Consider the following 13703-nt stretch of genomic DNA (forward strand, 5'->3'; position numbering starts at 1 on the left):
GAGAAGGTCATACAGGACAACACAGACCTTGTGTGGGGTGTGGAAAACTGGGTGGAATGATGTCTTCTACATACTGTTCTTCAGGCTTGAGGAGTCAGAACACGAGCTGGGTGGAGAGAATGTTAGCCGGTGAGAGAGGGAGACTGCTGAACTAGTCAGCCGGCTGCCTGGTGATTGATGATCGGATATGTAAACATATTAAGACTAACAGATGCCAGGTTTCTCAGCACTGTCTAAGAGAGCTGCAGACATGAAAAGGGAGAATGCCAGAATAGAATGAACGACAACTGTTAGTAACCTCCTAGCTTTTCAGTATGGATAGACAACTAGAAAGACCTATGCATGTGTGCAGTTGTCTGTATAACGTGTGTGCTTCCTACTTTAGCTTTCGTAATTTCCAACACCCTGGGAACAGAGTCAGATCCCAAACACATATAGCTAGAGCTCGCATCCTGTTTCCTAAATCTCTTCTCCCCACTGAAAGAAGACAGTTCTCTTCAGAGACGTCATAGCTAGAAGACCGAGGGAGGGGAAACTTGGAAACATTTTGTGTATCTCCAAAGAATAAGAGGATCCTGACAGAAAGCAAACATCCCCACCCCACTCCCGCAGCTCCTTTAAACGGTGCTTGGCACACACGGAAAGGCTGCTGTTCTATGATCACCTTTAAATTACAAACGTTCAGCTGCCTCACGCCAGATAAATGTTTTAGTCAGTTACGTTCCCACCTTAAATCTTGAGATGGCACTTTCAAATTATCTGAAACTGCCAACATAAATAGGCCAGGGCCAACAGTACCACATTGGAAACACTCTTTGTAGTATTTTGGTGTGCCCTCTACATGTGATTGGTTATTATTTACCATTGCAATAATCTATTTAATCACCAAGAAATACATTTAACTGCTCGTACCCCATACAGCACTGTGATAGAATTGGGGGACACTGGAGTTCTAGGAGACATTAGTCTAGGAGATGAGTGGACATCTTGGTAGAAGGTTACCCCAAAGACTGAATGTTTGGCACGGGCCTGCAAATAATTATGTTAGCCTATACCCACATCCAACTTTTGGTGGAAATGAGAATCTGGATTATTTAGGTGCCTTAAGAAATTACATTTAAATTTTTCCAAAGTGTGCACTGCAACCCCTAGTCTCAGCATTCAAGAAGAGTGCTATTCATTGGTGATTTTAAAACAAAATAAAATAGCCTATTTCATAATAGTCTAGTTTATTCCTCTCTTCCTAGTGTGTGAGAAGAGCCAGACAAGTAGGAATGCATTCAGTACTTTTTAACTAATTTGGGGGTGCTTAACCAATAGTTGATGGTTTCAATCAGCACATCTTCAGGGTTTCAAATGCCTCCCCTTGTTCAACACCCTTGGTTAATCCTTCTGGGAATCTTGAGCTCATGAACCATGGGATAGGGGTTGGGGGGAAATGAGGACCAGGAGGAGCTGAATGTTCTTGTTTGTCCTCTAGGGGGAGCTATGACTTCACTGAAAATTTTCCACCCACTATATTTATTATTTGGGAATTTCAAATAATAATGCACCCCAATCACTCACCTCCCACTCCTCCCAGGTCTGGTCTGCACCCCAATCCTTGTGACTTCTCCCCTTCAAAGAAGAAGAAGAAAGGAAGAAAACAATAAAAGAAACAAGTTCAATTTGTGTTGCCCATGAACTCACAGACGCCGGCCAGGGGCCAGCCCCATGAAGAACACAACTGATGGCTTCTTGTGGGGGAAGGACTCAGTTTTCACTGAAACTCTTGAGGCTATTGATGGAGGTGGGTGAGCAGGGAGGATGGGAAGGGAGTTGGGCAGAAAGTAAAGCATGTGGCTCTCTGTTTCTTTCTATGGTTGAAAGGTGATATTAGTACAACTCAAAGATACTAGGACTTCTTGAACCTGTAGGGTATTGTTCCTGAAGGCTCTCTGCATGTCTTCTTTCCATATACAGGTTCGGCCACTCAGAGGTGTTCCCACTGGGGATGAGGGTGCAACATATTCCTCTCTGTCCCCTCTCAGCTCTTACTGAGGTGCTTCTTACTTTGTTATCAAATTACTGTGTCTTGACTTCAGAAAAGGCTCTGATGAACAATGAAACTGCCTTTCTTAGGATGATGGGTCCATGGGAAGCAGAAGGAAGGGTGTCTATCCAAAGGAACTGAATCTGTGTCTGGGGAGAAAGGGGTAGTACAAAGCAGAAAGAAGAAAGAGTGTACCATTTGCTGGTGCAAGCGACTGTCTAAGAAGCCTGAGGAGGCAGCTGGATACGGTCTGTGTCTGGGAGCCTTAGCATGTAACCTTGACAATCATAAAAGGCAGAGAGGAAGTGTGAACTGAAACCACCTAACAGGAAGAGGGGGCACCCAAGCAAACCCTCTCACAGGGTCGGTAGAAGGTAGCTAGACAGGCAGGACCCAAAGAGGGAGGCATCGATTCCATCCTGTGTGACACTGCCATGGGTTGCCAGCTCTTCCTTTGCCTGGCCCTTTGTCTCCTGGTGGTAGGTGAGTCCTAGCCTTGATCCAAGCACGTCTGTATTTTCCACGGAACATCCTTTTATAGTTTACTTGAGGATCAAATTTTGTTTCTTATCCTCACAGGTCCAGTGGACCCTAGAATTACCCAGACACCAAAACATCTGGTGGCAGTCACAGGGAATGAAAGGACCCTGGAATGTAAACAGCATCTAGGTCACAATGCTATGTACTGGTACAGACAAAGTGCTAAAAGGTCCCTGGAGCTCATGTTTTCCTATAACTACCAAGGGCTTGTTGAAAACCAGACTATCCAAAGTCGCTTCCAACCTCACAATCCAGACAAATCCTACTTAGACCTCCAGATCTCCGCCCTGGAGCCTGACGACTCGGCCACGTATTTCTGCGCCAGCAGCCAAGACACAGCCCTGCAGAGCTAATGCCCTCCTGTACACAAACCTCCTCAGTCTATCCAGGAAATGGTTGGCTGTACCAGGTCTGCCTGAGCCCCAAGACTCTGTCAGTAGTCCACAGGACACAGGTAGAAACCTCAGACCACAACACCTGCCAATCAGATATCACAGTGCCAAATCCAATGTCTGCACAGCAGCAGTCTCTGGCTTGACTAACACTGGGTCTACAGTTAAATAAGGGATTGAAAAACTCAACTGTAAGTTGTTTCAAGGGTTTGTAGTCCTGAGAAATCTTTTATCAACCACGTAACTATTCTTGGCAATCCTCCTCCTATCTGTACTCCCATGTGACTTCTTTGTAAGAAGAGCCTGTACCTCAGTCCTCATTCTGGCCCCAAGTTTGCTTACACATTCTCCTTGACACTCCGTCTCCTCCCATGTCCTCTTTGGGTTCCCATATCCTAGGAAAATCACTCCTTATTTGATCTGTACTGCTATTGGATTTTCTCTCCTTGCTTAAGGTCGGGTTCTCAACTCTCACTTTTTCTCTTATTGGGGCTTTTTACAGTTTCATGCTTGACTTTTTCCTTGCATCTCTTTAATCCTCATGCTCAATCCTTGTATTCTGTACTGTTTGCTGTTTAGTCTGATGCCTCTGAATTGTTGCTCACCACTGTAACAAAGAAGAAAATCTCCTGACATTTCTGAGCAAGATTTAGTTCTTGGAACTTCCTTTGTTGAACCACAATTTCCCAATAAATACTTCAGGTAATGTCCTCAATCTTGTGTGCAACATCAGTTCTTATAGGCAGAAAAGAATCCTGAATCCTTGGTGTCTGGTATATGAACAGTACTGTTTGCTCCTTTCTCCCATAGAGGGCATTGTAGTACCACTCACTCACCAGTAACTGTCAGCCCTTGCCTAGGAGACCACAGGAGCTTAGTATGCCCTGCCTCTGTTTCTTATGCCCAGTTACTCAAGCTAAGAGAAGCTACATTCCTGTTGTGACCCAACTATGGATATTTGGCTTCTATGTTGGATACTTTTTAGTCTCCTGAAAACAGGTGGATTCTTAAGAATCCTAGACAGTTTTCATTTCATACTGAAACAATTTTAAACCATTTTTTAACCTTCTTTCTCTTTCCACAGGACACACAGGACCCAATGTCTTACAGATCCCAAGTCATCAAGTGATTCATGAGGGGCAGATGGTGATCCTCAGTTGTGATCCTGTCTCTAATCACCTGTACTTTTATTGGTATAAACTGATCTTGGGAGAGAAGATAGAGTTTCTGGTTTCTTTCTACAATGGTAAACCTATGGAAAAGTCTAAGCTTTTCAAGGAGGATCGGTTTTCAGTGGAAAGACAAGATCGTTCATATTTCACTCTGAAGATACAGCCCACAATGCTGGAGGACTCAGCCGTGTACTTCTGTGCCAGCAGCTTAGCCACAGCCTTGCAAAAACACTTTCTTCCTGTACACAAACCCACATGTGTCTGTCTCTCTCCTTGCCTCCACCAGAGGAGCAAGTCTGTTTATGTTTTTAACTGCAGTTATTTTTAAACAGATAGATATCTGAAATTAAATAATCAAGATAGTCTATCTCATATAGGGATGGTTAGAGCACATGGGATATACAGATTTTTTACAGACACCGCTCTGTGTCTGACTGAGAAATAAACTTGAGAAAATCAATCTCTTAGCAAGTAACTGAGTGACTCATACTTTCACTTTCCCATCTATTTAAATTGTGTTGGAATGTTTTGTTTGTTTTATTAGCAGTAGTTGATAATGTATTTTAACCCATAAGATAGAAGTAGGGTCACTGCTCCCCTCATAGTCACTCGTAGTGACTTAGGGACCACATTATAGTTCCTGACCCTGTATTCATCATATCAGTCAGATAGGAAATTTTGGTTTATGAGATAGAGGGGTATCAGGATCCAGCCTCAACAGGGTTTACATGTTCCATGGTAGGGCCTGTGGATTAGAAAAATTAGGTTGGAAGAATAGATATGGAAGGAATACAGATACATACAATAGAACCAGGAGGGCAATCCAGTGAATACTGAATATGGCCATGTTTATTTTCCATATGTTTATATACCCCAATCCAAAAAGGGGAAAAGAAAGCAAAGATTGCTTTAACATGACACAAAGAATAAGCAGAGCAATTACTTGCTTCAATACCTGAAACATCATGCTACTATATCCTAAGTTAAGCATTCTGTTGTTTAGGCAGGACATGAAGTGATCACACCTTAGACCATGTATATTGCAGGCAGCCACTTCCTGGGTCAAACCTCCTGTCATATTCTTGAAGGAGCAGAAATAGGCTTGAATTTTCTGACCTTTGGTTAGGGTGGAATGAATCCACCTCTGTGGGCCATCTCAATACCCAAAACACCAAGAAACCACACTGTAGGTCAAGATATTGTCATTGTAAACACACCTTAAGTCAGACCTCTTGTTAACAACCTAGAAAGATCAAGATAAGTCTAAATTCTCTGACTTTCAGTCAAGGTGGAGTGGACCCACTTCTGTGGCCTCCACATATTCTGATAAGGTGGAGCAAAGCCATTTCTGTGGGCACCCACAGAGGAGGAAGAAATTGTGTCTTCAAACATAAGACACAAAAAGTATTTCATTGATTCTGAACTGGAAACTTGCTTGGTCTTTTTGATTCCTTTTACTTGGAAGCAAGAAGGTAAGGATGAAAAAATGGAGTTTCTATAAATAGATGCTATATAAATAGAGTTTATAAAAACAGATGATCATGTGGTCACAAATTTGCTATTTCACACTGGGAACATGAAAAGGTTGATCTGTAATTTAATGAATTCACTCAAGTTTTTCTAATGTGTGATGTGGTGGTCGCGACAACTCGGTGAGTGAATCAATCACAGAAGAGACTGCAGATGTACCTAAGGGATCAGAGTCATAAGGCAGCCATTTCTCAATCTGTGGGTCACGATTCCTTTGGGGGCGTTGAATGACCCTTACACAGGGGCCTCCTAAGACCATATGCATATCATATATTGCCATTATGATTCATAACAGTGGCAAAATTGCAATTATGAAGTAGCAACAAAAGTAATTTTATGGTGGGGGGGTCAGCACAACATGAGGAATTGTATTAAAGGAGCACAGCTTGAGAATTATTGTCCTAAGGAATAAAGGTTGGGTCATCCCACTGAACAAGGAACTACCCACCGAGGAGCAGAGCTAGGCTGAAGGAAATCTAGAATTGCCAGTAGAGGTGGAAGCCAAGGGACGTCAGCTATGACTTAGGTACACTGGTGGCATCAGCTCTGCAGTTTGCTGCTATGGACTTCCCGTGTTTGCAGCTACTGGATCTGACCACCACCTCGAAGCCCTGATTATCTGGCCTTGGTGAAAGTGTTAACTGCAACATTTAATGCCACCCTCAGCTGCGATGAGCAATTCCATGCAGACTTGTAAACATAGGAGTTCACTGACTCTAGACCAACAGCTGGGGAGCCTTCATGGTCCCAAACTAGGTCCCCTACAAGGGTGACAGTTTGTGTATCCTGGACTGTTTGTGAGACCCCGGCAGTGGGACCAAGATCTATTCCTAGTGCATGTGATGGCTTTTTGGAGCCATTCCATATGGTGGAGTGCCTTGCTCAGCCTCAATGCAGGGGAAGGGTTTTGGTCCTGTCTCTACTGAATGTGCCAAGCCTTGTTGACTCCCCATGGAAGGCCTTACCCTTTCTGGGAGCGAGGTAGGAAGGAGGTGAGGGGAAAGAACAGAAGGAGAGGACAGAGGGGAAACTGTGGTTAGTATGGAAAATGAATGAAAAATTAAAAAAAAAAAAACCTTAAGCATGCCTCTGGCTCTCATAGCTTACCGCCATGCGTGGGCCTCAGCCCATGTGCCTTGTCTGATCTCTCAGGCTGAGTGGGAGAAGGGACATTGGGTCAGATTTTGTGTCCTCTGTGTACAAAGGCTCTTTCTGTTTTCTCATGAAAGGTGCTTTTGAAGCCAAGGGTGCCTAAAGACAATGACACCCCTCTTCTAGCGGCACCCCAGGATGCCCTTTTCTTCCTGGTGACGGCTCTGGATGGCTCCGTTCCCACCTTCCTGCTAAGTCACTGGGCACCGCTTTCTCGGATGTTGTCTATTGAGAAATCAGTTTGAGATGGGAACTGCCTTTGACCAATGAAAGTCCCCCTCCCGTGTATATCCCTGCCCCTGGGACCTCTCCCACCCACGTACCCTAGTTAACAGTGGAAAGGCTAAATCCTAAAACATTTTTGTCTTGTTTTCTTTGTTTCCTTTTGTATCTTGTTTGAAGAGTGATAAGCAGTACCAGAAAAAGGAGTTTATTGGTTGTGCTCACATTGGGTAAAAAGATGCAGTGACACCCCAAGTCCATCTGCAGGCTTCCCATAAGAAGTTTGGTCTTAGTTTTAAATGGAGGGCCATAGGTGTACAGATCCTAGTAGTCCCTATGGAAGCCAAGTTTAGAATGCTTTTTTACCCACTGGCCACAAGGAGGAGCTGTGACTCTGAGATTCAGACTTCTAAGGAAGGTGTGAGAGAATCCACTGGTTAGGAGAGGGTTAAGAAAAACTGCCTTACTTAGAGCATGGGAAAGTGTGGTCTGCAGAGGCTGTGAGCCAGTGATGCCAAGTGAAGGGCTAAACACAGACCTCTCTGCACTGAAATTTCAGCAGATGGCCTGGCTTACTTCTTGCACGTGAACCTGCAAGGGATTAGAAAGTAGAGGTTGGGGTGCCAAGGTTGGGAACAAACGGTGAGGTGCAGGTGGAGAGCCCATCCCTGAAAGGAATAAACAAAGCTCCGGGAGCTGGGCTTACTCCTCAGCTCAGTCAAGTCCAGTCCAGTCTTGCATGATGCGAGCTCCCATGCCGAGCAACGCACGCTGCAGACGAAGGGTTCCTAGGGACACTTGAAGATTTAATAGAAATCTACTAGTTAGGCCACAAGAGACCAGAATCTCCATGCCTTTTCCCTCGCTCCACACCATCGAGGAATTGTACTAGGGAACTCTTGTTGCCGTTCATCTGCTGGGGGTGGGGTGGGGTGGGTGGTCCTCTCTATTCTTGAAGCACGAACATTCACACAACAGTAAGAAACATGTCTTCTGCGTTTAAGAAAATGTTCTTTCAAAATAGCAGCAACAGCACCAAAAGATAGCAGGAACACACCCCTGTGTGGACTCTATTTTCAACTTCTGTCTCTACCTACAAATACCCATGGGACGAGGGCTAACATTTCTGATGCTGTCAAGATATACAGAGATAGAGAAGCAGGTGGCCTTGACTGTCACTAGGACACAGATCCGAGACAATGTGTTTTTACGCAGGGATCTATCTCACCTTTAAAGTATTTGGAATCTCTCTTGCTTCTTGGAAATCCAAGAATGTCATAAAATTAAATTTTCTGTGGGCAGATGCTCGGCAGCAGAAGGGAGTTCTAGGCTGCCTTCCCATGCTGCCATATACATCCCCCACCATCCTGCACAAAGGGAACGTCTGGCCAAATTGTTTAACTGGAAAATGATCTTCTTTTCTGTAAAGGTAAACATTGTACCTTATCTTAGAGAGAAACAAAGAAATATATTTAAGATTGCCAGCTCAATTTTCTAAGTTGAAACATAAGTCATTTTCTGTGTTATAAGCTGCATTCAAAATCTGCTCAAAATTACAAACATCAGAAAAGGCAAGCACACACACGTCTAACATCAAAACTAATATTTAATACTGAATATCTTTAATTTAGGGCATGGAAATTCATAATCTTCTGGATTTTTCTCATTAGTAGTTGCATAACATAAGATATCTACAACTTCTTCCAAATAGTGTGAATTAGATAAAATATAACCATCTTTTAAAGTTAATGAAAGACCTATATATCATATTACTACAAATATTTTTAATTGTTCTTTTAAAGAATCTAGACTAAATGCTTAGTGATCCATGCAATAGTACACAATACAGATGTACTTAGAAGATAGATTAGCTAAATAGCCAAACAGAACAGCTGATAATTTGTAAAGCTGGAGGGCAAAGGACTGTAATGCCATGTCTCTTTTGGTTTGGTCTGAATTTTTACTTGGAAAACTGATCAATAAACCTGCAGGCACAGCTCCACATGACAATATGCATGTTGACTTTTACGTGTTTTTTGTTTGTTTGTTTGCTAATGAAAATGTTGATTTGTTTTTTCCGGGTCAGAGCCTCTGTAATCTGCTGCACTCCGAGCAGAACAGAAAGGCTGCCCTGTTCCTTGTTCCTAGGGAAAGTTGAGAAACAGCCTGAGCACAGGAGACAGAACATCTGTGATCATGACATCTCTATGGGCTCCCGTGTCACACTAACCGTGTGACAGGATTGGCTGCAGGACATCCTCCCTCCATCCTGCTCTGCCAGGACACCCTGCAGTGTCCCCTGACTTCTCGTGGAGTGTATTCTGATGGAAGTCACCCAAAGTAGAAGTGACAGTGTAAGTTTTGGTCAAAAGTGGATGACTTCATATACAGAACAGATGAGAATATATTATATTTTCCCTGCTGGGATACACACTCTCCAGCATGGCTAAATATAAGGAACTTAAAAGTAGCCAAATTCAGGATCAGTGACCAAAATAAGCACCTGGCTGCCATTCAGACTACTTCCTGCTGGTTTTGGTTCTTTTCCTTCCTTCTACCCCATCCCCACTGCTCCCATCCCTTTCTATTTTTAGGTGACAGCCAAGCGACAATCACTTCATTTTCTCCCCTTTACTTTTTTTTTATTGAAGCCTGGCCTTGCTGGGGATAGGTCCTCTTTGTTCAGGCCTCCCCTCATCCACCTTGGCTGGTTCTATCAGGAAAGAAACTATACAGCAAGATTTCCTTCCTCCTATCCTTCCAGCAGTTATTGGAAAATAGTAACAAATTCATCTTCTTTTTTTTATTTCTTAATAGAAATATTTAACAGTACTTAGAACTAACATTGCCTGATATGAAAAACTGGTCCTTTTTCTTCTTCCTTTTTTTAGATCAGGATCATTTCAGCATCCTTTCCTGGGGCTGTCCACCTGACTGTGTCAAGAATATTTGCAGAAAATTACTTAAAAGACAGATAATTACTTAAAATATACTCTTCAAGAGTTTTCACTCCTTTGCACGGTTGTTACCACCATTGAGACCTGTCCCTTACAATGTTCATCCCACTCCTCTCTTTCTTGTTTCCTTTTCTTTCCTATTATTTTCATTACTTTCTCTCTTTCTCCATCTGATTCTCCAACTTAGCCTCTTTCTCCCTTCCCCCTTCTTCCCTGTCCCTGTCTTCCTTTCTTTCTCCTGACTTCTCCCTCTTTCTGCTTCCTTGCTTCCTCCTCTGAAACACTTCTCATGTAAGCGTTGTAATGCATTGAAGCAGTGTGCACTGAAAGCACTAATGAATGCTCCCAGAACTGCAAAATTATTTTTAGTCCACTGTTTTGCAGATGAGAAAGTGGGATGTTGTATAAAGTGTTTTAAAATGAATTCCTGACTTTCTCATAGAATAAACTTTATATTCTTGATCCACAGGTAATCGGTATATTTTCTCAATTTGTTTTTATGAAGTAGGACTTTGTTCTTTAACTCTTGCTGGCCTGGTACACACATTATGGGTAGCTTGGCCTTGAACTCAACAATCTTCTGTCTCAGCCTTCTGAGTGCTGCACTTGACCTTCCAGGAAGGTTCTTAGTTATTCTTCTGATGTAGGATGTCTTTCTGTATATCTCCATCTACACTCTTCTTTCCTTCACAGCTGTAGCCTTATACTAGTTCTGTGCTCATTAAAATGCACGTGACCCATCCAGGTTTCTGTTGGTCACACTACCAATGTTTCTCTTTCTCTGTCTGTGTCTCAGTTTTTCTCCACCTCTCTGCCTCTGCCTCTGTCTCAGTCTATGCCTCTGCCCCTCATGTCCTCATGTGTGTGTGTGTGTGTGTGTGTGTGTGTGTGTGTGTGTGTGTGTGTGTGTGTGTGTGTGAGAGAGAGAGAGAGAGAGAGAGAGAGAGAGTCTGTCTGTCATCTGTCTGTATTTGTGACTCAAGCACCTTCCTCCTTCCTGGCTTTGGTGGTAGACAGACAAATCACATGTCAGCTCTAGCAGAAACTACTGCCTGGTCTGATAGCTGCAGGAGAACCCTAAGGTAGGGACTTATCTTGTCTGCCCTGACCCAACCATGGGTTCCAGGTTTCTATGCTGTGTGGCCTTCTGCCTCTTGGGAGTAGGTGAGTTGTTGAGTTCCTGGGTAAGGAGATCTGTTCCTGTTTGAGTCCTATGAGCATGCCTACTTCTGAAATTTTCCTAAATTCTGATTATATTTTTCACAGGTACCCTGGAGACGGCTGTTTTCCAGACTCCACAATATCTTGTCACACAGGTGGGAAATAAAGCATCTCTCAAGTGTGACCAAGATCTGGGCCATGATGCTATGTACTGGTACAAACAAGACTCTAGGCAATCACTGAAGATTTTGTTTATCTATAATAATAAGCAACTCATTTTAAATGAATCGGTTCCAAGTCGCTTCTCACCTCAGTCTTCAGATAAGGCTCGTCTGAATCTTCAAGTCAAGCCTGTAGAACTGGATGACTCTGCTGTATACTTCTGTGCCAGCAGCTATGACACAGCCATGCAAAGCCACTGCTTCCATGTGCACAAACCCAGCCAGTCAGGAAGCAGTGGGGCCAAGGGTTAACCCACACCTGAGGCTAAAAACAAAAACCTCACACTTTCCTAGTGATGTCTTAATAAAGGTAGTATCTGGTAACTAAATGATCAAGTGCAGTACACATTTTATATAAGGAAATAGAAGCAACCATGGTGAGTCACCCCAATTAGTCCCTTCTGGAAGGGTATAGGAAGTCATGATGTGGTTGGTTCCATTTCTAACATTTCAGAAATGGACAGAGCTGAGGGTTATTCCATCTCAACTTCTCTGGTTTAGAATGTAGCTACAAGCACGTGAACAACTTCTAGAAATACATCTAAGGGCTAAAAAAAAAAAGTTGAGTTGGCATTTTTTTAAACATTCATTCATTACAGCCCAGTAAATTCACCTTCTAGTACCATCTAAGTTGATTGTGAAAGGGGGGAAAGAAACATCACTAGAAGCTGAAGGAGCTAAAAGGGACAATGACATCACAGACAAAAGAACCAATCAGTGCCCTAAAGATAGACCCAGCTCTCATCCAGGGTAATTTAAGTACACAGTGCTCATCTGGGACCTGATTCCACCATGAAGTGTGGGCTTCTCTTTTGTATTTTCCTATGTCTCCTGGAGACAGGTGAGTCTTGGATCCTACTGGCTCCTAGCTCCAAATTTCTTTATGCTGAAGTCACCACCTTTTTCCTGAACTGTGTCTAAATTTTACCCTTTTCTTCCCACAGCCTTCATGAACACTAAAATCATGCAGAAGCCAAGATATCTGGTCATGGGAAGAACAAATAATAAATCTTTGGATTGTGAACAACATCTGGGAAATAATGCTATGTACTGGTATCAACAGAAAGCTGGGAAGCCGCCAGAGCTCATGTTTCTCTACAGTCTTAAAAACCTGATTCAAAATGAGACTGTGCCCATTCGTTTCTTACCTGAATGTCCAGACACCTCCAAGTTATTCCTTCACCTGTCTGGCCTGGAGCCAGAAGACTCAGCTGTGTATTGGTGTGCGAGCAGCAAGGACACAGCCTTGCAGATTCATCAGCTCTCTGTACACAAACCTACAAGTTCAGGAAACTGTGGGACAACTGAGGGCTCCACTGAACATTTCCTGTAGGACCCAAGACAGATGTTGCAAACCGTAACAGTGCCTTCTAACTCAACCCACGTAGCACCTCTATCGTCCCTGGTCATTTTAGAAGTGGTGCCTCCTTCACTGTGCAGGGCTGTCCTGCCAACTGATGAGAGGATAAATATTTGTGGGTTTTAATTTGTAAATGATTTTGTAATTGGGAGGGAAAATAAACCTGGTAGAAAGCAAATTATTTTAACTAATAATTTACATAACACCTCAATACATTGTTGACTCAGCACAGGGCTAAAAAGTGAGGTGTTTTTCTGAGAGAGGCATTATGTTCCACACACTTTAGGTTCTGCCATTTATTTTTTTCCACTTTATCCTATTTTTAAATTTTTTATTGATTTTATTGAGCTATACATTTTTCTTTGCGACCTTCCCTTGCTCTACCCTCCCTTTCTGTCCTTTCCCATGGTCCCCATGCTCCAAATATACTCAGGAGATCTTGTCTTTTTTCTGGGTTGGTCCTGCTCCTTCAGAGGTCCTTCCCCTGTACCTGCTCCTATGGAGTTCGCTGCCTCAGGCCTGCTCCGGTGGAGGTCACTGGCTTGGGCCTACTTCTGTAAATGTCCCTGGCCTGGGCCCGCTCCTGTGGAGGTACCTGGCTTGGGCCCAGTCCTGCCATTTCAAAGTCTCTTCCCTAGAACTCTTGCCACCAGATCCAGGCAGCACTAAGTGTTGAGGAATCAGAGGCTGAGCTTTTAGGATCCCAGGTCTGGAGCTAGATGACAGAACAGGAGAAGATCATAGCTTTTAGGAACTTTTCCTAATGTGAGCTCTCTGCCAATGCAAAAATCCCAATCAAGCCAAATCACAACAAGCTAAATTAAAATATATCCAGGTTTAATGGGATTCCTAAGCTCTTGGGTGGCCCCAACGGGGAACCAAAAGGCTGCTAATGTAACCACTGAGGGGAGAGGAAAGAGACCACCTGCTTCTCCTTTGGGAGCTCACTTAAATACCCTGTGGG

The 13703-nt window shown here is 43.4% G+C and overlaps 2 gene segments (V, D, J or C); both read left to right on the forward strand.

The window, feature by feature from the left end:
- The first annotated feature begins 2405 nt into the window (after positions 1-2405).
- On the forward strand, positions 2406-2925 carry LOC119807399. The segment is given in 2 exon segments: positions 2406-2515; positions 2612-2925. Coding segments are annotated over 2 exon segments (363 nt in total).
- An 8123-nt stretch (positions 2926-11048) lies between these two features.
- On the forward strand, positions 11049-11631 carry LOC119807397. The segment is given in 2 exon segments: positions 11049-11161; positions 11264-11631. Coding segments are annotated over 2 exon segments (417 nt in total).
- Positions 11632-13703: the final 2072 nt, after the last annotated feature.

Source organism: Arvicola amphibius, chromosome 2 (assembly GCF_903992535.2).
Source record: "Arvicola amphibius chromosome 2, mArvAmp1.2, whole genome shotgun sequence".
Taxonomy (NCBI): domain Eukaryota; kingdom Metazoa; phylum Chordata; class Mammalia; order Rodentia; family Cricetidae; genus Arvicola; species Arvicola amphibius.